Consider the following 27708-nt stretch of genomic DNA (forward strand, 5'->3'; position numbering starts at 1 on the left):
AGAGTCTAGTGCAGTTATTGGGGATTTGCCTGTTTTGACAGATGAAATACCTGAGTTTTCAGGAGGAAAAACCCTCCACCTTCATATAAGACTAGCTAACTTACCTTCAGTTGAAAAGCCCTGATAAAGGGTCTTTGCATCCTAGATGGGATTTGAACCCAGGTCTATCAAACAAAGGACTTTGTGTATGCTGACTATGCTATGGAGGTGTTGGTGCAATTTTTATGCTACCACACTTAATGTCAGATGTCAATGCTCTTGCAATCTTTCTACATTCTGGTTTCTCATGGTTTTTCTGCCTCAAATATTGATGTCCTTCTTGCACTCTTTTTGAATGTTTTTTGACCTTTCTAGGATTTTTTTTTTGGTATTTTTCCACAATTTAAGATCAGGTAGAAATAAGAAACTATTTTTATTGATTTCTCAAACTAGTTTTCGTGGAAATCATTTGTTTCATGTTATCATGATAATTATTTGAATAAACCAAAAAAAAAAGACACTAACAGTTAACATACGTAATAAATATATTTGAACATGAGTAACAATGAAAAACCCACCTTTGCTATATGTGGGTGGTATAAAAAGTTTTCAACCTCGACCATACATGGCAACACTAATGGCACAATTTTTTTTTCTAAGTTGGTACATCTGTTATAAACATCCATGTGAAATTGCAAGTCATTCTATCAAGTAGTTTGTTTTATATAGCTGTCTGAAGCAAAAGTGTTGTCTGTATCCCTTGAAATGGATAAAATTGAGTATCATATGATAAATTTAGTTTAATCCTTTATCCAAGTGTGAGCAAACAAAGTTTGCGCCTGAAAGTATCTTCAGGACTGGGTTAAGGTGGTACAACACCAGGGCAACTCGTTGCAAAGGTGGAGCAAGATACCAACCCTCCTATCTCAGTATCTCCTATAATGCAAAACACATCTCCTTGCGGATATGTCCAATGTTATGCATTAAGGGAAGGGCCACTACCCAGACTAGTTTCGACCTTTATTGAGGTCTCTTCAGTGGGAGCCAGGCCCAAGTGGAGATATCAGGCAGAAGCATTAGCAAGTCATCTCCACCTATAGGAATTGCCAATTGGTGTGCCACCCTTTTTTAATAATTTACTCTGGATTTAGAGAAATATGTTGAAAGTTTATTTTTCACTCACATTTTGCATTATAGGAGATACTGAGATAGGAGGGTTGGTATCTTGCTCCACCTTTGCAACGAGTTGCCCTGGTGTTGTACCACCTTAACCCAGTCCTGAAGATACTTTCAGGCACAAACTTTGTTTGCTCACACTTGGATAAAGGATTAAACTAAATTTATTATACTTTAACCAAGTGAAAAATAAACTTTCAACATGAGTATCATATGGTTATAAAATTCTTTGTAAAAGAAGGTTTAACACCAAAAGAAATTCATTTGAAGTTCATAAACGTTTATGGGCACTCTTCCCCTTTGTTTTCAACAATTAAGAAATGGGCTGCCAAGTTTAAACGTAGCCGTACCAGCCTTGAAAATGATCCACGTGAAGGACATCCACAAAGTGTAACAACACCAGAAATCATTGTGAAGTGCACAATATGGTATTGGATGACCGGCAAGTCAAAGTGCATGAAATTGCTGAGACTATAGGCATATCAAAAGAACGTGTAGGATATATTTTGCATGAAGAATTGCAAATGAAAAAGCTTTGCGCAATATGGGTGCTGCGCTTGTTCACAACAGATCAAAAATGTCCTCACATGAAAATCTCTGAACAGTGCTTGGAGCATTTTAACAAGAATAAAACTGATTTTGTGCATTGATTTATTACTATGGATGAGATTTGGATTCACTACTACACACCAGAATCCAAACATCAGTGAAAACAGTGGACAGAAGCCAGTTGTTCAGTGCCAAAGAAGACAAAGTCGGTTCCATCAGCAGGAAAGGTCATGGCATCGGTGTTTTGGGATGCTAAAGGCATTTTGTTTATTAATTATCTTGAAAAGGGTAAAACAATAACTGGTGAATATTATTCTGATCTTTTAACCAGACTAGACAAAAAACTTCGTGAGAAAAGATCCGGTTTGCAGAAGAAAGAAATCATCTTTCATCAGAACAATGCACCTTTGTTGGGAGGCAATGGGAAAATTAAGGGATCTGCGCTATGAACTGTCTGAACATCCACCCTGTTCCCCAGATTTGGCTCCCTCTGACTTCTATCTCTTCCCAAAACTAAAACTCTTCCTCGCTGGTCAGCGTTTTTCTTCGAACCAAGAGGTGATTGCAGCTGTAGAGGGGTGTTTTGCAGATCTTACTGAGAACCACTACAGGGATGGGATAATGGCACTGGAGCATTGCTGGAATAAATGTCTTAAGTCTTAAGGGAGATTATGTTGAAAATAAAAATAATTTTGAAATTATAAATTCTTTTTTTATTATTAGGCCAAGAACTTTTCAGATCACCCTTTGTAACATTGTTTGCTTGTTTGTGGACAGCTGTATTCTACTGGTAACTATGTCTGTGTCATGATGAATTAGTGAAGACCACACACACCTGATTTAAATCATCCCTTGTTTTTTGTTGCATTGTAGCAGATGTTTCATCATTTCAGTTGATTCTTTGAATGCTGTTGTGAAAAATCTGTAATTTATGTGGAGCAGTGATGTTTTGTTTCAGTTATATGTGCTTTCAGTCCAGTCAAGTACTATGGCAACAAGCATAAGTGCTCCACATAGATTAGATTTTTCTCAAGAGTGTTCCAAGAATCAGCTGAAATGATAAAACATCTGTTACAGTGCAACAACAAAAAAAAAAAACAAGGGATGATTTTACATCAGGTGTGTGTGGTCTTCGTTAATTCATTATGACATGCACGTACTTACCAGTAGAATACAACAGTCCATGAACCAGCAAACAATAAAAAGTTACAATGTTATAAAATGTATGATACTCATCTTTATTTTGTTGGAAGGTTGATAATTACTTCCTGTTCAAAATTCATTGTATATTTTTGTACGTTAAATAAATCTCTGGAGGTATCATTATTGACAAGACTTAAATAGAATTAATCACGACATGATCTTCCATCAGGTCACTGTTGGATTATTGCTGTCAGCTTTGCTCTCCAAGATTTTTAACTGATGTCAATTAAATCAAGGATAGTCAAAGAAGAGTTAAGAGGAATTGTATTGTGATAGTTATGAGAATCTATTAATTAGTTATAATTTCATGAATTTATCTAACAGGAGATGGAGAGAAGATTTAATTGAAGTCTAAGTCAACTCAAAGTATACACTATATATGATAAGGAGCAGTTGTTGCATTTGGCTAGATGAAGAAGAGAGCTCAAACAAATATAAAAAGCTAATTTTACTGTTAAAAAATAGAAAATGTGTGGAATGGTGTCTAATATTAGTGGGTTATAGAAGAGGTGAATTTATGTGACTTTAAGACACATCAGATCATTGTAATTGCTGGAAGACAATTAAAATTTATGTATAATGATTATCTATGGGGGTCAGTTTAAGGATCTTAGATGGATAACTGGCATGATTCCTCCTTTTATGAACCTCCATTAAGTATGAACCAATACTTCATACTTAATGTCTGATCCTCACTTTCTTATGGTGTACCTGTCAGTAGGTTTCTACCTGTATAAGCAAATGAGGATAAGCTGGCAATTTGGAATTTAGTCATCCAAATTGTATTCTTATTGACGTAAACCAAAATAAAATTACGGTACCACATGATGAAATTTCATGTCAGGCAGGGCATTGCTTGGTTTAACCAAGGAGTTCCCTGTTTTTAGTGAACAGAGATGAACAGCAAAAAGTCAGCTACTGTATCAAACCCAACTCAACTCCAGTGGAGATCAAGACACATCAGATCATTGTAATTGCTGGAAGACAATTAAAATTTATGTATAATGATTATCTATGGGGGTCAGTTTAAGGATCTTAGATGGATAACTGGCATGATTCCTCCTTTTATGAACCTCCATTAAGTATGAACCAATACTTCATACTTAATGTCTGATCCTCACTTTCTTATGGTGTACCTGTCAGTAGGTTTCTACCTGTATAAGCAAATGAGGATAAGCTGGCAATTTGGAATTTAGTCATCCAAATTGTATTCTTATTGACGTAAACCAAAATAAAATTACGGTACCACATGATGAAATTTCATGTCAGGCAGGGCATTGCTTGGTTTAACCAAGGAGTTCCCTGTTTTTAGTGAACAGAGATGAACAGCAAAAAGTCAGCTACTGTATCAAACCCAACTCAACTCCAGTGGAGATCAAAATTGGCACCTTCCGAATAAGAAGCATCAATGGAAAAGAAATGGAACTGGTAGAAGAATTGGATAATTATAAGATGATATAATGGATGTTACTGAAACGAAGAAGACAAAAACAGGCAATTATTCTTCTAAGCAACAAACAACAAATACAAGTAGTTATGTTCAGGCAACAGTGATCAGTGGAAAAAGGAGTAGTAATGGTATTCAACACTAAATACAATCAGCAATCTTCTTGAACTGCAGGCAATATCAAGTAGAGTGATGCGGGCAAATATCAAAATGGGAAATTGGATAATGAAACTTATTTGTACCTATGGTTCCACAAAAGGTTATGCTAAGGAAGAAGTGGATGAATTTTTTGAGATATTAGAAAAGACAGCTGACACAAAGAAAAAGGAAACATTGGTCCATGCTGGAGATTTAAGCATTTAATGATTATTATTATTATTATTATTATTATTATTCCGGGCAACTCCAAGGAGTCGATAGACTCATCGAGGGAGGCCCTAATATTATGTCAAGAACAACTATTCAACATTCACACAGTATCTATCATACCTTGCCTTGAACTCATTCACGGTCATAGCACCCACAACAGACTCAGGAAGCTTATTCCACTCATTCACCACTCTCCAAGCAAAAAACCTAGCTCTAACACCCTTGTCAACCACACTCTTGCCCAGCTTCCATGCATGACCCCTAGTCCTCCCACCACCAGTCCTATTTTCAAAAATATCTTCTGGATCAATCCTATAGAAACCCTTCAGTAATTTGAATGTTTCAATCATATCACCCCTCCTTCGCCTATCGACCAATTTCTGCAACCCACAGATCTTCAACCTATTCTCATAAGGTTCATTCCACAGACCTGTTATCATCTTGGTCACTCGTCTTTGGGGTGAAAAGATCTTCTCCACTTCCTCCCCATCACAAAGAAACCCTGGTGCCCATAACTGGGCACAGTAGTCCAGATGGGGTCTTATCAAGGCTCGATACAGAGGAACAACAACTTGTTTGTCTCTGCATGTTAAAGTATTTTTCAGAAGCCAAGTGATTTGATGATCTGATTTAGCCACTTTTGCAATGTGCCCCCTAAACTTCAATTCCCCATCCACTAACACTCCCAAACCCCTGGCCTCATCAATCTCCTGGAGTACGGTTCCACCAATGTGATATACTGCTGCTATTCTTTTCGCCCCAAAGTGCATAACCTTACACTTTGCCACATTAAACTGACATCCATTTTTCCTAGCCCAGTCCTCCAAACTATCCAAATCATCCTGTAAAATTTTGACATCCTGTGCACTCACAATTGCTCTACCCAACTTTGCATCATCAGCAAACAAGTGAACACTTCCTCTCAGATCCTTTCCTATATGATTGATGAACAAATTGAAAAGCAGTGGTCCAAGAACAGAGCTCTGCAGCACACCACTAGTCACAAGCCGTCTTTTAGACTCCACTCCTGAATAAACCACTCTCTGATATCTCTCCTTCAACCACCCTCCTATGATGTGGGTTTGTTACTGACGTTATGTTTACTCAGTTCTGAAAGTTGCCCTGAATGAAACAGAATGATGATACTAATGAGATATATGAATGCAGTGTCAAGATCAAGCAGAGTAGGAAATGATTATGAGATGTACAGAAATATTTTGGAAAAATTTTAAGAAAAAAAGCAAAGCTAATAATAATAAGTACCTGCTAGATTTCTGTTCAGGTCATGGACAAGTCATTATTAACACCATATTCCAACATAATGATGTGCACAAAGACACAAGAAATAAGAAAAGTCTCATTACCTGTGTTATTGTTGATAACAATATCTTCACACTATTTCAGGACAGAAGAGTAAACAGAAGATTTGAAATATGAAGTGATAACCATTTTGTTTTGAGCAAGATAAAATTGAATATCTTATTGGAAAGAAAAGTGCATAAGAAAGTCTCAAAGTTGAGAAGCTTTCAGAGGTAGACGACTGTAGACTCAAACACAATGATATTACACAAGAAAAAATGAAAGAGTTTGAACACAAAAACCAAACCTTGCAGATTCAGAAGCAGAGCCTGATTTAACCATTCACTAATTCTGCCCGAGAGGTATGTGGTAGTGATGTCTGCAAGGATAGAAAAATCAGAACTCCATGGTGGATTAAAAAGGCAGTCACAGAAAAGAAAGAAGTGTACCAAAAGTTCCTGTGCTCTAAAAGAATACAGAGAAAAACATAAGAAAGTAAAGCAATATGTAAAACCAACTAAACAAAAGTCATTGGCACTCTTTGGTAAGAATATGAAAGAGCTACAGTAAACATAAATGCTATTTTGTATGGTAATTGGTGACAATGATTAAATTATTATTATTATTATTATTATTAAACAAGACCTCATGGAGTCAAAGACTCATCTGGGAGGTCCTTTTATCACACACACATCTCATCATACCGTGTCTTAAACACACTCAAACTCCTTGCAGACACCACACTCTCAGGCAAGGCATTCCAATCATTCACAACTCTGCACAAAAAAAACCTGCCTCTCACTCCCCTACTCACACCCTCTTTATACAGTTTCCAGGGATGACCTCTGGTTCTCCCCTGATCTCCCACTATTCTCTGTAGAACTTCTCCACCATTGATCTTATAACAACCCCTTATCAAACTGTAGGTCTCTATCACATCTCCCCCTCTTCCTTCTCTCCACCAGACTCTGCAAATTACATCTTCTCAATCTTTCCTCATACTCAACATTCCAGAGGTCAGAAACTACCTTAGTCAGTCGCATTTGGACCTTTTCCAACATCTCTTCATCCTTCTGAAAACCCGGTGACCAAATCTGGGCACAATAGTCCATGTGTGGCCTAATCAAAGCCTTATACAATGGAACAAGAATTTCCCTACTTCTACATGTCAGTGTCCTCCTCATCATTCCCAGAAGTCTTTGTGTTGCCTTCACAATTTTGGCGATGTGTCCCCTAAATTTTAGATCCTTATCCACTATCACCCCCAAGATCTCTTATTTCCTCTACTTCCAAAAATATATTCTCACCAAGCAGAATTTATGCTTGGTGAGAATATATCCCATCTTTGTTTTCCAAATTTGAAAACCTTACATTTTGCAACATTGAACTCACATCCCCATTTGCTTGCCCAATCACTCAATTTATTCAAGTCTTCTTGCAAGGCCACAACATCTTCACTATTCTTTATGGTTCGTCCCAACTTTGCATCATCTGCAAACAACTGAATATCTCCATCCAAATCTTCGCCAATATCATTAATATACAAGTTAAATAGTAATGGCCCTAAAACAGACCCCTGAGGCACTACACTAGTGACTTTCCTTTTCCTCGATATTGCACCCCCATACACAACTTGTTGATACCTATCAGATAGCCAGTCTCCAATCCAATGCACTAATCTAATATCCAACCCCATCTGTTCTAGTTTGACTGTCAACTTATCATGAGGTACTCTATCAAAAGCTTTTGCGAGTATGAATTTGAGTAGAATCTTGCTTATTTTTGATAGCTTAGTCTAACTGCATGATTTTGGCAATTTGTGGGTTTGTTACTGACGTTATTTTTACTGAGTTCTGAAAGTTGCCTTGAATGAAACAGAATGATGATACTAATGAGATATATGAATGCAGTGTCAAGATCAAATGTAATTAATAAATTTTTCGAGAATGGTTTGATGTCACAAGTGCAGCATATGTGTATGGATGGCGAAATATGAAAGATGTGTTTCTAGAGAAATAGAACAGGAGATAAGAGAAGTTATGGGTTTTCAGAATGTATGATATTTTATTGAAGTATGAGTTTCCAGTGAATGCAAAATAGACTGACTGAATGAAAGCTAGTATAAATTAAAGATGCCAAGAAATTATATTTTGGGTTTAATCCTTTATCCAAGTGTAAGCAAACACAGTTTGCATGTGAAGTAACTTCACGACTGAGCTACTTGTATATAGAGGCTAATGACTTCACATCACTTACGTATCCCATAATGCAAAGCACATATCCTTACAGATACATATAATAATATGCATTATGGGAAGGGTCACTACCCAGACTGGTTTCAACCTTTATCGAGGTCTCATCAGTGGGAGCCAGACCCAGAAGTGTAATACCAAGGTTGAAGTAATACAGAAGTCATATTTCCATATACCATTAGTCAAAAGATGTCACACCTTATTACTAGTTAGATGTTACTTCACGTGCAAACTTTTTTTGCTTACACTTGGATAAAGGATTAAACCAAGAATATAATTTCTTGGCATCTTAATTTATAGCATAATCAAGTGAAAAAACTTTCAACAGCTAGCATAAATGTGGGCATAAAAGACAACTGTGTGAATAACAGAATGAAAGTGAGCATGGCAAGAAAGTATGAGTAAAAAAAACAAAAGTAAGGGAAATTATAGAAGTGAAAGAAACTAGAAATGAGAAATTGGAAATGAGTGACAGTGGGGAAGCACAAGAAAGATATGGCAGAATGAAAGGGAGTGAAAATCCCAGATTTGAAGTTGTTTGGAAGGAGAAATGAAAAGAATAATATGTACAGTGATATTAGACGTTTGGTGAAAAGGAATAGAGTACAAAAGGATAAAATGAAGGAAAGTAGAGAAAAAGAGGTGATAAATAACTTGAGAACAGCAATGTATGGAGAGTCCATTATTAGAAGTGAAGTTAATGAGAAAGTCTGCAAGGTCTGTGTGAATGAGCAAGATAATTGATTATTATTATTATTATTATTATTATTTCGGGTGACTCCAGGAGTCCTTAGACTCATCGAGGGAGGCCCTAAACATCATGTCCACACAACTATGCGATTACATTCTCACAGTATCTATCATACCTTGTCTTGAACTCGTTCACCATCATAGCACCCACAACAGACTCTGGCAGCTTAATCCACTCATTTACCACTCTAAAAGTAAAGAACCCAGCTCTAACACCCTTGCTAACCACACTCTTGCCCAGCTTCCATAGGTGTCCCCTAGTTCTCCCACCACCAGTCCTGATCTCAAAAATATCCTCTGAATTAATCCTATAGAATCCCTTTAGCAATTTGAATGTCTCAATCATATCTCCCCTCCTCCGCCTATCAACTAGTTTCTGCAACCCACAAATCTTCAACCTGTTCTCATATGGTTCATTCCATAGACCTGTTATCATCTTAGTCACTCGCCTCTGGATCCTCTCCACCTCCTCCCCATCAAGAAGGAACCGAGGTGACCAAATCTGGGCACAGTAGTCGAGATGAGGTCTTATCAAGTCTCGGTACAGAGGTACAATAACTTGCTTGTCTCTGCTCGTCAAGGTATTTATCAACAACCAAGTGAGTTGATGAGCTGATTTAGCTACTTTTGCAGCCTAAACTTCATCTCCCTATCCACCAACACTCCCAAGTCCCTGGCCTCATCAATCTCTTGGAGTACAGTTCCACCAATGTGGTATACTGCTGCTATTCTTTTCACCCCAAAATGCATAACCTTACATTTTGTCACATTAAATTGACATCCATTCTCCTTAGCCCAGAACTCCAATCTATCTAAGTCATCCTGCAAGACTTTGACATCTTCTGCATTCACTATTGCCCTACCCAACTTTGCATCATCAGCGAACAAATGAATTGTTCCACTTAGATCCTTCCCTATATCGTTAATGAACAGATTAAACAGCAGTGGTCCAAGAACAGAACCCTGCGGCACACCACTAGTCACAGGCCGTCTTTTGGACTCTACTCCTGAATAAACTACTCTTTGATGTTTCTCCATCAACCAACCACCTATCCACCTCACCAACCCTATATCCATTCCCATATGTTGTAGTTTACGGATTAGTATTCCATGTGGTATCCTGTCAAACGCCTTTGCCAGGTCCAGCAGTATCACTGTAAACCCATTTCCCTTATCCAGTTCAGCCGTCGCCTTGTTATAAAACTTGAGCAAGTTACTGAAGCATGATCTACCCTTCACAAAGCCATGCTGTCCCCTGTACAGTATCTCGTTTTCATCAATTCATTCCTGTATTTTTTCCTTGACTACTTTCTCTAAGACCTTGACAACGACTCCTGATATGCTGATCGGTCGGTAATTTGCAACCGTAGTCTTGGATCCTTCTTTATGCAGTGAAACTATTTTCCCCTCTTTCCACACCTTCGGGATTAAGCCAGAACTGAGACTCAGATTAAACAACATGGTCAAGGGCACTGATAATTCTTTAGCCGCTTCACGCAAGACCTGTGCCGGTATACCATCCAATCCCACAGATGTGTTCACATTAAGGTTCTGTAATAGACTAGTCACCTCCACTTCATTCATCACTATTCCCGTATAAACTAATGGTTCCTTCATTTTTTCAATGTCACCACCTGGATGATATGCTTTTGCAAAGTGCGTGCTCAGTAACTCCACTATATCGACTGACTCAGTGACCTCCTTACCATCGTCATTCCTTAAAATCATTTTACCGTGTACAGTTTTTTCCTTGCTTGCAGCATATTGAAAGAACTGTTTTGGATTCTCTTTTGCTTGCAAAGCTAGTTTCCTTTCATAATCCGCTTTTGCTTTTTTTACCACACTCGTTTGATGCTTTGGATATGAGAAATAAATGAGCAAGAAAGTTAGTGGTGGTTGTGGGAACAAATAATTTGGTTGGACATAAGGAGAATGTAAGGATGGATATCAGGAGGTTACTCAAGAGAGTGAAAGATGACAGTGCAGTAGGAAAGGTTGTCAGTGTATTCCCAAGGAATGACAATGATGAGCTGAGACAGACAGCAGTAATCATGACTGGATACTGGTAGAGCTGTGCGAGAAGAAAGGAATACAGTTTGTAGATGTGTGGCCTGTATTTGAAAGAAGAATCAACCTGTACAAAAATTCATTATATTTGAATGGCTTTGCTGTTCATGAACTGGAGAGACTGTTGCTAGAAGGAAGTGCAATGAGTGATGCAAGCAGGAGATCACAGGAAGTAAGATGTGAAGTGGAAGATAAAGAGAATGGAATGGATGAGACTGAGTTGCCCATTATTCTATGCGATTCCTCCATTGGCGGTCCATCCATAAGCACTGCGACTCTGCAGCATCCCCAAGGAAAAAATGAAAAAATTAAATTTTGTTTGTGTTTATAAATAATAACAATGCTTATAACATTATATAAATGCAATACAACATGTTAAAGGTTACGGCTTATGTTTTGACATTGATTGAATAGTTAATAATTGGAATTGTTCGATTAACGCTTTAGATTATGAAACAAATGCACTGCGATCTAACGCCAATATTCATTTGCTCTTGTCACTGCACATAACATCATTCCCACACTGCTCAAATGGCAGTGTATCTTTAGTGCTTACGCGTGTTATTTCTGTGAGATATGAAACGTTTCTTATTGGTGAGTGTTTGTGGTGAACTATTTTTTGTAAATCTTATTTTATTTTGTTAAAATAACATATAATTATTTATTTATTATAGATACAAGGCTGAATTATGACGAGTGTCACTGTTGAAAATATGAAAAGAATTATATTTTTTCAATTATCATTACAGAAAACAAATGCACTGCGATATAATGCCGATATATATCGCAGTGCATTTTTATCGTTTGCGTTTGTCATTGCTATTGATATGAAAATTTTATTATTGGTGTTTGTTTGTGGTGAGGATGAAATATTTTTAATAAAGCAATTTTTAATATGTAAATTTATTTATTAATAAATTCATTACTGATTAGGAAAAAAAAAAAGTTTTTTTCTTTTTTGTTGTTGTTTTTTTGTATATGCAGCACTCCCACTTGAAATTTTCACCAGCCGCCACTGGATTCCTCTCTATCTATTTGATTGGTGCCTCTCACCATCTTATACATCTCAGTCATATCAACAAACTATGAGAACAGATTGAAAGAATGTGGTCTTCAGACCACATTCTTTCAATCTGTTCTCATACTGAATATTACAAAGTCCTGAGACAGTCTTAGTTATTCACCTCTGCATCCCTCCAGTGTTTCCTGTCACTGATATAGCCAGGTAACCAGTTCTGTGCACAAAAAATCAAAATGAGGCCTAATTAGCACATATATAGAGTGGAACCATTACCTCCTTATCAGTACATGTCAATGTTGCTTCACAATATAACAGTGAATTTTTAAGTAATTGTTACAGCTGTCATGATTTGTTCTCTGAACTTCAGTTCAGAAGACATGATTCACATCTGCTGAAGATATAGTGGAAATGTTCATTGAGTATTTCATTTTTGTATTTCATAAGGTCCTAAGAGTAGTGTTCAATAGCAATAGGAAGGAGAACAGAAGACTGACAGTTCAAGAAGGGGAAGTGTTTAGTATATTAAGTAACATTGACATTAATAATGTTATTGGACTGGATGGGATATTGCCACGTATATTACGGGAATGTGTAAAACAGCTGGCAGTGCCCTTCACTTGGTTGTTCAACAGATGTCTGGCAATAGGAACAGTCCCAAGCGGAACAAAAGGAAAAATAGTACCACTGCATAAAGGAAAATCCACAGTGAATGAATGGCAGAGATGCTTATACTGTGATTTACTTGGATTTCGCTAAAGCATTCAGTCGAGTACCATATGATAAGATTCCATTGAAATTGAGCAGGATGGGGACTGATAGTCATATGGTAGCTTTGTTACAAAGATTGGTTGACTAATGGGAGCCTATGTAGGGGCATTGTCTCCAGAAAAAAAGGAAGGAGACAAGTGAGTTGCTACAAGGTTCTGTTCTGGGGCCACTGCTGGTTAACTTGTATATTAATGCTATAGCTCATAGTGTGAAAGGAGATATTCAGTTATTTGCTGACGATGCTAAATTAGGAAGAACAACGTCAGAAAAATTCTGATTAGTTTGTTGTTACAAGAGGATTTCAATAGGTTGGTACTTTTGACTGAAGAATGGGGATGCCATTTCAATGTTGCTATTCAGTTTATTCAAAAAAAAAAAAAGTGTAAAGTTTATTCAGTTTGGCAAGAGAAGAATGAATGAGGTTTATCATACTAAAGTAAGTTTGCTTCAGGAGGTGGAGGAGGAGGCAAGGGATCTAGGAATCTTGGCAGATAGAGAACTGAAGTTCAGGGGAACGCATTGTGATAGTTGTGAGGGTTATTCAAAAAATTGCTGCTATAATGTGAAGAACATTGACATGTACAGATAGGGAGGTGATAGTTCCACTGTATAAGGTACTAATTAAGCCTCCTTTGGATTTCTGTGCACAGATCTGGTCACATTGCTGTGTTTGTTATAAGGAAATATTAGAGAGAGAGAGAGAGAGAGTGCAGAGGTGAATAGAATACCTGTCTCAGGACTCTGGGATATTGAGTATGATGACATATTGAGGAGAATGTGGTCTTCCGAGCTTAGCAGATAGGAGGAAGGGGTGATATGATCGAGACATATAAGTTGGTGAGAGGAGTCTATCAAAGAGATACAGAGGAATCAATGCATAGAATAATGGATGATGTGAGAATGATAGGTTATCCCTGAAAAGTGTATAAAGGTCATGGGAGTAAAGAGGTGAAAGGATATTTTTTGTTTGCCGATTAGTAAATGAGTGGTATGCATTGCCAGAGCAGACAGTGAGTGCTCTAACATTGAATGTGTACAAGGCAAGGTTTGATAGTTATTATTATTATTATTATTATTATTATTATTCAGGTCTCCATGGAGTCAAAAGACTCATTGTGAGAGGTCCTTCCTAAGAAACACAAATTCTATCATACCACTCCTTGAACTCATTGACCGTTCTCACTCTCACCACTCCATCAGGCAATGCACTCCATGGTTCAACCACCCTCCATGCAAAGAAACCACTCCTTACCCTCTTGCTTACAGTTTCCTTTCATAACTTCCAGGGATGGCATCTTGTCATCACTCCTTCCTGCTGTTCAACCAAGCGAAAGAACTCCCAAGTGTCAACCCTGTAACCACCTCTCAACAGTTTAAAAGTCTCAATCATATCACCTCTCCTTCTTCTATCCACCAAACTCTGCAGTCCACATTCCCTCAGCCGATCCTCATAACTATCATTGTACAGTCCTGAAACCATCTTTGTTATCTGCCTTTGTACCCTTTCCACAGTTAATTTATCCCATTCAAATCCTGGGGACCAAATCTGAGAACAATAGTCCAAGTGTGGTCTGATCAGGGTCTTATACAATGAAATGATAACTGTTTTATCTCTACAGGTCAGTGTCCTTCTCATTATTATTATTATTATTATTGACACCTCCAGGAAGTCGAAAGACTCATCGAGGGAGAGTGTGCCAACAGCATCGAACAATTAGTCCCTTTCCAACTACTAACCGCGCTCAAACTTACTTAACTGATCTAATAGTAGCAAAGGCTCTACCAATCGACCAACCTTTGCCAGCAGCAACTTTTTGCTGCCGGCAAAATTTTTTGCAATTTATTGCAGCAATCCTCTGTGTTACCTTCACTACCTTTGCAATATGTCCCCTAAATTTCAGGTTTCTATCAATCATCAACCCCAGATCTCTTGTCTCCCCTACTTTCTCCAGTATAACTCCTCCCTTAGAGTATGCAGTGTCCCATTGATGTTTCCAAAACCTAAAGACCTTACATTTTGCTGTATTAAACTGAAATCCCCATTCATTTGCCCATCTATCTAGCTTATTCAAATCCTCTTGCAGGGCTGCCGCATCTGCACTATTACTAATAATCCTTCCCAGCTTCGCACCATCTGCAAACAACTGAATATCCCCTTGCAATCCACTGACAATGTCATTGATATAAAGGTTAAACAATATAGGTCCCAGTACTGAATATTGTGGGACCCTCCCTCCCTTATAACTCTCTGCTTCCTTGAACCTGTCCCACCATACACAACTCTCTGATACCTATCGAACAGCCAATCCTGAATCCATTTGACCAATCTGACATCCAGACCCATGTGCTGCAACTTAAATATCAGCTTATCATGTGGCACCCTGTCAAATGCTTTTGCTAAGTCTAAGAAAATGACAGTATATTCCTTTTCCTCATCTAATGCTTTTGTAACTTTATCATAAAAGGCTAGCATATTACTAAAACAAGAGTGCCCCTTCACAAATCCATGTTGACTCTCGCTGATAACATTACCCTCATCTGCCCAATGCTGTATACTGTCCTTCACTACTTTCTCCAAGATCTTACTAACTACTGATGACACACAAACTGGTCTATAATTAGACACTTTCAGTCTGGTACCACCCTTTTATGTATACGCCCCTGGTATACAACTTAGCAGCAATGGTAAGTTGTATACCATCCAGTCCCACAGCTTTACTGACATCCAGAGTACTCAGTATTTGAAACACACTCTCCTCCTGTGCCTCTAAACCTTGAACCTGCCCTATCCCTCTAGCATTAAAACTGACTCCTCCAGGATGAAATACTCCAATAAAGTGTTCATTGAACAATTCTACTATGTCCTCTGCATCAGTCACTCTATTCCCATTTTTATCCCACAATATCATTCTTATACAGTCATTTCTCTTCCTAGCCACATATCTAAAAAATTCCCTAGGATTTTCTTTGGATCTTAGGGCTAATCTCCTCTCATATTCCAGTTTTGTCTTCCTTACCATACTAGTCATTCTTCTGGCCTGTGTCTTATACTCTTCATGCATCTTCTCTTCTCCTGTCCCCTTATATCTCTTCCACAGCCTCTTTTTTGCATGCAATTCCTGTTTAATATTGTTTGTCATCCATTTTACTCCAAATTGTGTCCTCTTGTTCACTCGTGGTATACAACTTACCATTGCTGCTAACAAATATTCTTTCATAATTTCCCACACACTAATGATAGCCCGGCCTTCCAATTCCTCCCTCCATGAAACTTCCCCAAGTTGACGTCTTAGACTATTATAATCACCTGCCTTATAATTCCACATACGTTCCCGTTTCTTTGATATTCCTGCATGTCTATTCATTTTCCAAGTCAAAACTATATGGTCACTCTCTCCAACTGGTGGGAGAGATGTCATCTCATTTATTATCAACTCTTCTGATGCTATAACCAAATCCAAAACTCTTGAACCTCTTGTTCCCTCTATTACATGTTGCCTAAGACATTTGTCCCTCAAGAATTCTAGAAATTCCATTCCCTTATTGCTACATGCATCTTCCTCTCCCCAGTTTATACTATTGTAGTTAAAATCTCCCATAACAATCATTCTTCTTGCACTTGCCAAACTCAACTTTCTAAACATTTCCTGGTCCCCACCCTCTGTACTCCTGGGTCTGTAGCAACACCCCACTAAAAGTTATTGTGGTCTGTGAGTGTTCGACCTTCCACAATGAGTCTTCGGACTCCATGGAGCCTTTGTAAGTAATACTAACCTAATACTTTTTTCTTTGTCTCTTATAGGCTGAAAATCAACTAAAAGAATTATCTGCAAAGAAGTTCCCACTGTTTCTGGCTGGTAGTGAAAATGATCCAGTAATGAAAAAAGAATCACTGTATGAGATGGCAAGTTTGTTAGGAGCCAGTGAAGAAAATATATGGTGTTATGGTAAACATGGTGAGATAATAAGAGGAGGTGAGACTAGGAGTAGTTTCATTAATATTTTAATATTAACAAAAACATTCCTATCTAATTAAATAAATATAAGATTTTAGTAGTTTTGTGATCTATCAGTGATTAGAGCTAAACTTATAGAAAAAGTAACGAGAAGTAGTGTAGCATATGCTTAAAAAAAATAAATAAATAATATATATATATATATATATATTATTATTATTATTATTATTATTATTACAACGTGATGCTTCCAAGGAGTCCAAGGACTTATTGCTGGTGGGCACCCTACTCTACTCTGCTACACACATCTCACTGTCTCTCTTACTACTTACTTCTCCAACTACACACAGCAATATACTACTGCCATCAACATCATCTACTGTCCACCACCACTCACAACAACAGAATTTTTTGTATGTGAATTGCACATGTTCTCATTTACCTATACGTGAGATGAAAAACTGGAGTAAACCCGAGTTTCTAAGAGAAAAACCCTGCTACCTACATATAAGATTGGCTAACTCATCTTCAATTGAAAAAGACATAAAGATTCCTCTCGTCACAATGAAAATCAAACTTAGATCTTTTTTAATCAAAGGGTAGAAAGTTCTGTTGTTCTTCCAATTGCACTATGGAGGCTATATATATAACAACCTCAAACTGTTGAAGTAGATGTTTCATCTATTCTACTGATACAACAATAATGTCTTTTATTTGTAGTATAACAAGTTCGCTGAATGGAATACTTATCCATTTTGTCCAAAAAAAAAAATCATATTCTGCTTTTAATTATTTAACCAAGTATAATCAAACATGTTTGTGGAAAGTTTTTTGCTTGGTTACAAAGTAAATTACACTTCAAGAAAGTATATTCTATTTATATTTAATCCTTTACCCAAGCATAAGCAAATTTTGTTTGTTTACATCGGGTAAAGGAGTAAATAGGAAAAGAATTTCTTAGAAAGTATAATTTTTTTTGTGCATGAGTTATTCTTCATGAGAGTTACCTCAGTATTCCATAACTTATATAGTACATTTCCTTTCAGACATGTATATTAATATACAGTACATTATGGGAATATCACTACCCAGATTGTTTGACTTTTATTGAGGTCTCTTCAGAGGAAGCTAGACCTAGGAATCAATGCAGGAATCAGATTTTCCATTTGCAAGAAGTAAAATGGTGTATCATATTATTAAACTACTCTGGATTAGTCATTGGTTTAGAAAGCTTTTCCATTTCTTTTCTATTATAATTTACTTTGTAATCAAGTGGAAAAACTTTCTAAAACTTATCTCTAATCCAGAGTAATTTAATAATATGATACACAAATTGAAATATAACTTTTGCATTGATTTAATCATGGTATATTCCTGGATCTAGTTTCCACTGATGAGATCTCAATAAAGGTCAAAACCATCTGGATAGTTATCTTCCCCATAATGTATAGCAGGGTTTCCCAAAATGTGTTCTGGGAAGGTGAATAAGTGTTCCACGAGAAGTTCTCCTGGAATTTGTCATTTTAGTTTTCTAAGCATGTTTCATGAATAAATATTTTATAGTGGAAATATTCTGAGGAGAATAATATTCGTGAATACGTCGAAAAGCGCAGACCCAGAACGCCTAATAACATCTGTGTAGCAATTGTTAGTGACCATGCCGTGTATTTTTAAACATGGAGGTATTCATGAATTATCGTTAATTTTCACACATCGAAACCTTTCAACATTTGGGAAAGGGAATACCACTGTTTATGACTGGTCAAAAATTGTCTGCAAGTGGATTACAACAATGGGTAGCGTATCCTCTGTTCTCAAAACTGAAGGAAATGACATCTGTATAGCAAATGTCAGTGACCAATCAACAAGGAAGTATAAAGAAAATTTTTCCACTAAAATTGACGATCAAGGTAGTCTGTATCCGGTTCTCACATCTAGTGATACTAAATACTTTCTTCGCAAGTTCGTATTGTAGGGTGAAAGTTTCGAAACAGTAGTGCCATGATTTTTTAAAAGTAATAGGCCTGCAGATTTAAATTTTAATATGAATAAGAGACAAGGGACTTTGTTTAATTTTGGTATTAAAAAATCTCTTATTGAAGGTGTTTGTGATGCAACAGATAGTGAGTCATCCGCTGCCAGCCTACAAAGCGATCTCCAGGATCTACAAAAGGAGGGGTAAACTAGCAGCACACAGGAGAAAAAGTCTGTATTCACTCATAAGTACTTATAATAATAAAATTTTAGTGATCACAATGGGATATGTCAATGAAAATCAGCACAAATTAATTTAATGATGTTTATGTTTAATTGATGTTTAATTAATTAATAATTAATGATCAATTATTAATTAATAATAAAAGTCAGCTAAATTAGCAATTAATTATTAATTAATACATTAAAAAATAACTAAGGTGTTCCGTGAAAATTTCACGATTTGTGAAGTGTTCCGTCGTAGAAAAAGTTTGGGAAACGCTGATGTATAGGATAGTGATGTTTCCCATAATGCATACAATATACATGTGTGAAAGGAAGTGTGCTGGGCATTATGGGAGATGTGAAGTCAATTGCCTCTATATACAAGCCTAGTTGTAAAGATATTTCATATTATTTTAATTCTTCACACAAGCTTTGCTTGTGTGAAGAATTAAAACTGGAGTCTTATAATTTACTTTGTAACTGAGCAGATAAACTTTCCACAACTTTCTCCAAAAAATTGGAGGTTTATTAATTTAACTTTGTCATTAATATAAGAATTTTTCAAATAACATATGTCTTAATAATAGTTTGCAAAATAATGTTTTCCAAACACTGCCTACATAAAAAAAAAAAAAACTATCTAAAAGGAATGCTACAAAAACAAATTAAATACGTTAATTCTTTGCATTTTCTATAAACTTTATAGAGCAAGCTGAAATATTTAGTGAAACTGGGAAATACCTTATCATCTTCAAACTAATCTACTTCAAAAAATTTCATATTTTTATTTTTTTTTTCATGTAGCTTACACTACAGCACCTTTTTATGACAAAAGTAATTTAGCTAATAGCTAGCAGTTGTTGTCCAGTGTAGGAATATTTATTGAAGAAGTGTCTAGTTGTGCTGTATTATAATTTTGAAGTCAAGTCAGAAATAAATATAAAACATCATGTGAAAAGAAAATGTGATATTCTGTACTTAACGAAACTGTGACAAAATCGTGTTCTCGGTTCAAAAATTCATTATATTAGCCACACCATCTGGATGCAAAAAGGTAAGTTGAAGGAAATTCACAAACAGTTAAGAAGTGTTTGCATGAAGCAATGGCTGACAGTATACCTAGAGTCAGAATAATAAATCAAGTAGGGGTTAAATGGATGAATAACACCATTAAGCTTGAGCTGTAAAAAAAGAAACAACTATGGAGGAAATTTAAGGAGAAAGGTGACCGGCAGGCACATGAACGGTATAAAGCACAGGCCAGAAGGGTAACGAGTGTGGTAAGAAAAGCAAAAAAGGATTACGAAAGAACATTGGCCATGCAGGTTAAAGAGAATCCTAAAGAGTTTTTTCGATATGTTGCAAGTAAAAGAAAAAATGTATATGGCAGAATGATTTTAAAGAATGCCGATGGTAGGGAAGTCACTGAATCAGTTGATATAGTTGAGTTACTGAGTGAGCACTTTGCAAGAATATATCATCCAGGTGGTGACATTGCAGAAATGAATGAACCAATAGATTATACGGGAATTGTGGTGAATGAAGTGGAGGTGAGTAGTCTATTGCATAACCTCAATGTCAACACATCTGTGGGATCAGATGGCATATCAGCTCGTGTCATACATGAAGCGGCTAAAGAATTGTCAGTACCCTTGACCATTTTGTTTAATTTGAGTCTCGGGTCTGGGTTAGTCCCGAGGGAGTGGAAAGAGGGGAAAGTAGTTCCACTGCATAAAGGAGGTTCCAAGACTGATGTTGTAAATTACTGACCAATTAGCATATCAGGAATCCTTGTCAAGGTCTTGGAGAAATTAGTCAAGAAAAGAATACAGTATTGGATAGATAAAAATGGGATATTGTATGGGGGACAACATGGTTTTGTGAAGGGTAGATCATGCCTCAGTAACTTGCTCACGTTTTATAACACAGTGACGGCTGAACTGGATAAGGGTAATGGGTTTGCAGTGAGTCTACTGGGCCTAGCCAAGGCCTTTGACAGGATACCACATGGAACTTTAATCAGTAAACTGGAGCAGATGGGGATGGATATATGGTTGGTGAGAAGGATAGGCGGGTGGTTGATGGAGAGATACCAGAGAGTGGTTTATTCAGGAGTTGAGTCCAAAAGATGACCTGTGGCTAGTGGTATGCCACAGGGTTCTGTTCTTGGACCACTACTATTTAATTTGTTCATTAACGATATAGGAAAGGATCTGAGAGGAACTGTTCATTTGTTTGCTGATGATGAAAGTTGGGTAGTGCAATAGTAAATACACATGATGTCAAAATTTTGCAGGATGATTGTATAGTTTGGAGGACTTGGCTAAGGAGAATGGATGTCCATTTAATGTGGCAAAATGTAAAGTTATGCATTTTGGGGTGAAAAGATTAACAGCAGTATACCACATTGGTAGAACCGTACTCCAGGAGATTGATGAGGTCAGGGATTTGGGAGTGTTGGTGGATAGGTAATTCAAGTTTAGGGGGCACATTGCAAAAGTGGCTAAATCAGCTCATCAAATCACTTGGCTTCTGAAAAATACTTTAACAAGCAGAGACAAACAAGTTATTGTTCCTCTGTATCGAGCTTTGATGAGACCCCATTTAGACTACTGTGCCCAGATTTGGTCACCTAGGTTTCTTCTTGATGGGGAGGAGGTTGAGAGGATCCAGAGATGAGTGACCAAGATGATAGCAGGTCTTTGGAATGAACCTTATGAGAACAGGTTGAAGATTTGTGGGTTGCAAAAATTGGTTGATAGGCGGAAAAGGGGTGATATGATTGACACATTCAAATTACTAAAGGGTTTCTATAAGATTAATCCAGAAGATATTTTTGAGAATAGGACTGGTGGTGGGAGGACTAGGGGCCATACATGGAAGCTGGGCAAGAATGTGGTTAGCAGGGGTGTTAGAGCTAGGTTTTTTACTTGGAGAGTGGTGAATGAGTGGAATAAGTTGCCAGTTGTGCGTGCTACGACCGTCAATGAGTTCAAGGCAAAGTATGATAGATACTGTGTGAATGTCGAATAGTTGTTCTTGACATGATGTTAGGGCCTTCCTCTGAGTCTGTTGACTCCTTGGAGTTGCCTGGAATAATAATAATAATAATAATACATTATTGTCTTGGTTGGTACAAATGATTTGAGAAGCAAGGGGTATTCTATGTGAGAAAATGTAAAGGAGTTGTTAGAAGAGACAAAACTGAAGAGCAAGAAGATGAAGATTGTAAGTCTCCTAACCATGCTATGATAGAGGCAAATGAGGAGAATGCATTGATAGCCAGTGAGTCTATATGTAGATCGTGCAGAAGGAATGATCTAGGATTTCGGAGTTGTGGTCTGTGTTTGATGGAAAGAAAGATTTGTACAATGCTGATGGACTGCATCTAAATGATTTTGGTGTTAGATGTCTGGAGAGAAAGTCCTTAAAAATTGAATTTTTAAGGACTTTCCAGTTGTTGGTAAGTTAGCCAGTCTCCTCCAGAAGGTGACAAGGTGTTTACTGCCAGAATTCTGGTTTCATTTCTCAAAGCAAGCAAACTGACTATCTCTCAAACATGACAAAATATCAGTATCTTTGTCAGCATCTAAAAATACTTGGCAACATTTTCTGCTCAAGATTTCTATTTATCATTCTAGTAGCTATTCAATTTATAAATCCTAAATCTTCCAACCATAGAATGTGTTTCTCATGTTTAGGTGGTGAGACAAAAATTTAAAAAATTGTTAATATGCTGTCCACAGAGAAACATTTGAACTAATCTATGATTTCTCTCATACTGACTGGTGTTAAATATGAAACTCTTAGATCTTGATCTTCAAGTTTCTTATTCAGCTCTAAAAATAATGAGGGATTTATTATTCCCCTTAACTTAATTTACGTTGCCAAAAAAAAAAAAAATAGCCTCTTGGCTCTTGATTGTAATAAATGTATTCATTTTGAAGTGAAACTGTGTGTAGTAAATAATGTCCCCCCTTCCCTTTCCAATACTAAATAAACAAAACATAGTAAATGTTAGTTGTGCATGTGAAGTGATCAAGGATTGTTTGAGAGAAGCAGTATCAGACTGCATACCCCAGGAGGATAAACCAAATGGGGTAAAGTGGATAAGTAGCTTTTAAATCAAAAGAAAAGAAAGAAAACATCGTGGAAGGAATATAAAGAAAAAGGTGATCAACATACTCATGAGCAGTACAGAGTGCAAGGAGGAAGGATGACTAGTATGATAAGAAAGGCCAAATCTGATTATGAGAGAAAATTAGCTAAGCAGGCCAAAGTAAATCCAAAAGAGGTTTTTCATTATGTAGCAAGAAAGAAGAAGAATGACTATGAATGGATGACTTTAATCAATGGTGATGGTGGTAGAAAGATGACTGAAGCAAAAGAAATAGTTGAGCTGCTGAGTGATCACTTTGCAAAGTTGTATCATCCAGGTGGAGATTTTACAGTTTCTGATGTTGGAATTTAGGGTAGATGAACAGGAGGTGCTCAGTATGCTGAAAAATATCAATGTGAATACAGCAGTGAGACTGGATGACATGTGTGTGTAAATGTGCAAGAGAACTAGCAGTGTCACTAAGGAAATTGTGGAACAAAATTGTGCCTCTGGAAAGGTTCCAAGTGAGTAAATAAAGGGTGAGATAGTTCCATTACATAAAGGTGACCCCAAGACAGAAGTAGCAAGTTCACCACACCAGTAAATATTTGAGAAGTGGTAGTTAAAGTATTGGAAAAGTTAATTAAAGATGTTAAATCCAGCAATGTGTGGATGGGAATGGAATACAATACTTTATGTTGTGCAGCATGGCTTTGTAAAAGGTAGGTCTTGCCTTAGTAATTTATTGATGTTTTTTGATACAGTGACAGCATTATTAAATAAGTGAAATGGCTACACCATTATACTGCTGGAATTTGCTAAGGCATTTGACAGAATACTACATGGAAAACTATTGCATTCTCATTTGCTCTAACTATTCAGTTGAAGAAAATGGGAATGGATATAAAGCTGGTAGTATGGATGTGGGGAGCTGACAGAAATAGTTGAAATAGAGTAATATACGGTGGAGTGGAATCTAGGAGAATCAGGGTGACTAGTGGAGTATCCAGAGTTCTATACTAGGACCACTACTCTTTAATTTTTATATCAATGATATAGGAAAAGATTTAATGGGAGACATTCATTTGTTTCCTGTGATCTAAAAACAGGAGACATTCATTTGTTTCCTGTGATCTAAAAACAATCGCTTTAGCTGTTCCGGATGCAGTAGCATAATCTTGACTTAGTAATGATATTCTATTCATAGGGGATTTTGGCAATTTTAATGCAGCTGGTTTGTCATTCCTCTTGTGCATTTGTCCTAGCTTTAGCTAGGCATGACAGGAGAGAAAGCAGACTCCCACTGCATGAGAAGAACAAAGTAAGATAGGAAAGGTTCACCCCTAGCCCTCTAAAAGCATTGGGGGGGGGGGGGATTAAGAATAAAAGAAAGAAGGATAGGGACCAGTCTTCAGATTCAGATATATAACAGATGTATATTATGTGAAATAAGGCATGATCCAGCATCAAGTAATACAGAAGTGGTTCACCACTTCTGTATTCACTAAAGTGAGCCCTTGAGGCCAAAATTTGCATACAGGGTACTCAACACATCATCTGATTGATGAGAAAGAAGAAGAAAAATTCATTCGTTTGCTGATGATGCAAAAATGGGGAGAGCAATAATTAATAAACATGTAGATATCCTGCAGGATGATTTAAATAAATTGGCATTGCAAGCAAAGGATAATGATTGTCAATTTAATGTTGCAAAAAACAACTAACCTTTTCAACCCAAAAGGGGTTGTTTCAACCCCTTTTGGTTGAAAAGGTTAGTTGTTTATAATTTTTTTTAAATTATATAACTATTCTTACTTCTCTGAACTCTAATAGTGTTTCTTCATACTTGTACAGCTGTGATGTTGTATATGTTCTGCATGTCATTCTTGTGTTCATAATTTAAATATTGTAGCTAATTCTCCTGCCTTCTCCCTGAATGTAGCTTATGGCATATTGAGTGAAATATATCATCATCATTATCATCATCGCGAACCATGGGCTCACTGCCTGTTGATGTCTGATGCCTGCTTCACTATTTTCTTCCACCTTTCTTTGTCCAGTGCACAGTGTCGCAGTTTTTGTACACCCATTCCACACCAGTCTTTTATATCGTCTATCCATTCTCTGTATAGTCTACCTCTTCTGTTTAAACCATCCAAAATACCAAACATAAATGTCTTTATCTTCCAGTCCTCACTCATTCTACAGATGTGTCCAAATAATTGCAGCTTCCATTTTATAATCTTCTGCACTAGATTCTGTTTTGGTTGTATCTTCTGATAGAGCTCTTCATTGGTGATTTTCTGTACCCATCCTATTAGAATCTTCCTGTAACAAGTTCTTTCAAATGCCAAAATTCTTTTTCTTGATTCCTTATTTATTACCCACGTTTCAGATCCATACAGTACACTGCTGAAGATGCATGTTTCCAGTACTCTTAGTTTTGTTTGCAGGCTGATTACTTTACTTTTCCAGATGTTATCCATGGCCTTCAGATTTGTTCTTCCCTTTGCAATCCTGATCTTTATTTCTTTTTTACAGTCCAAGTCATATGTCAGTTTACTTCCGAAATATGTGAATTGTTCTACATTTTCTATATCAGTTCCATTGACTTGTATCTTTTGTTTCATTTTCTTCTCACCAAATACCATTGTCTTTGTTTTTTCCACGTTCATAACAAGTCCAAATCTCTTCCCTTCCTCATTTAACAGTTTCAGTGTTTTTTGTAGTTCTCTTTCATCTTCTTCAATAATAACAATGTCATCTGCAAATCTCAGATTGTTAATTCTCATTCCGTTGGCATCTTCCTTCAGTTTGTCCATTGCTCTTTCTAAATGTGCGATGAAAATGCTTGGTGATATTGGGGTGATACCTCTGCTTGTTTTAAACCATTTCCCCAAATCATCACCTATTCTAACTGCTGCAATTGCATTCTGATAAACATCTTTTAATATAGCTATTAGTTTTTTATCAATTCCATAGGATTCCAGAACTGCTATTGTCACTTTCTGGTCAATACTGTCAAATGCTTTCTGAAAATCAACAAAGCAAGTATATATGTTTTTTGTTTTTTCTCCTAGCTTTCTCTGCTATTAACCTCATTGTATTGTCAAAATCTGTTGAATTGTAGTTCTATCCATCCTAAATCCTGCTTGCTCGTCTGCAAGGTATGCTTCCAATTGTGTTCTCAATCTTTCTGTCAATATGATCATCATCACTTTACCAAGGTGACTTATCAAGGCAATTGTTCTATAATTTTTACATTCTAGCTTATTTCCTTTCTTGTATAATGTTACTAATATTGATTTCTAATAGTGAAATATGTAGCAGTAATCAATTCTATTTAGTTTTCTCTTACATGTGTGAAGCTGCTATTTAAAATATTATACCCTGATAAATGTTCCTGATGTCCTAAATGGAATTCAAAAACAGGTCTTTCCAACCAAAGGGCATCATTAATATTTACAGTGCTGTTGAGGTTGTTATCTGATTAAAAGTAATAGTGACTGTAGTATTCTATTTAGATACATAATGTTTGATTTATTTTTGGTTCCAGGAGAGGGAAATGAGGCTGGAAACTCTACTCGTCAGTTTAACATTACATTCAACATATTCAGTACATAAAACCATTGAATGTTTGATGAAAATTGGACTGCACACCAATTCCTTATGGATTTGGTGTGTGTGTGTGTGTGTGTGCGGAGACTGGAAAAAGTGTGGTTGAATGAAGTGAAAGCGGATGTGCAGAATCAGGGACTCTAGAGTTATAAAGGGGGGGGTGGATATGCAGACTTCAGGGAGGCAGTTGAGTGTAAGAATGTGTATAATATGCCTGAGCTAGTACAAAGGACAACAAATCAGAATGGGATAGTTAGTATAAGGCATCAAGATAGGGGTGGGTCTAACAGGCTTCTACATTTCATGTGTACTAATGCCAGGAGTATTAGGAACAAAAAGGAAGAATTTTTGGCCTTGGTTGGCTCTTCCTGGCCACAGGTTATTGGCATTAGTTAAACATGGCTGACAGAAGATGATATAGCTAGTGGGATAGAATGTGAGGGGTATAGTGTGTTCAGGAGGGACAGAGAGAATAAAATGGGGGGGGAGGAATGTTATTGATGATAGCTGATGAACTACAGCCAAGGAGAATATAAGTTGAACTGCAGGATAGAGAAAAGAGCACATTTGAGGCTATTTGATGTGAGATTGAGACTAGCAGAACAAAATATTCAGTTGGGTGCTGCTATAGACCAGGTGATGGAATTAATGGTGGAGATAGTATGCATAAGCAAATAGACGCAATAAGTGGAAGGAGGGTAATTATTATGGGGGATTTCAACTATGGTAACATTGATTGGAAGGAGGAGAGGACACATGGGAGGAAGGAATTGGATTTTATGCAGTTATTAAGAGATAACTATCTGCGACAGCATGTAATGGAAAACACTAGGGGTTCGAGAGTGCTTGACCTAGTAATTGCATCTGAAAATTTGACTGTAATGAATATGATCATGTTGCCACCAATTGGTGAGTGTGATCATAGGGTCTTGACCTGGGAGGTGGCTAGATGTGTG

General features: G+C 36.9%; 1 protein-coding gene across 1 annotated transcript in view; it reads left to right on the plus strand.

Moving 5' to 3' along the window:
* The first annotated feature begins 6397 nt into the window (after positions 1–6397).
* LOC150092655 (uncharacterized) overlaps positions 6398–27708 on the plus strand; it is a 32449-nt gene continuing 11138 nt past the window's right edge. The window contains exons 1-2 of the mRNA XM_090414251.1: positions 6398–6517; positions 16683–16854. Coding sequence (XP_090270377.1) covers positions 6398–6517; positions 16683–16854 — 292 coding nt within the window. The remainder of the gene's footprint in view (positions 6518–16682; positions 16855–27708) is intronic.

The sequence above is a fragment of the Typopeltis vanoorti genome, chromosome 25 (assembly GCF_054136105.1).
Source record: "Typopeltis vanoorti isolate ZY-2024b chromosome 25, IOZ_Tvanoo_1.0, whole genome shotgun sequence".
NCBI lineage: Eukaryota > Metazoa > Arthropoda > Arachnida > Uropygi > Thelyphonidae > Typopeltis > Typopeltis vanoorti.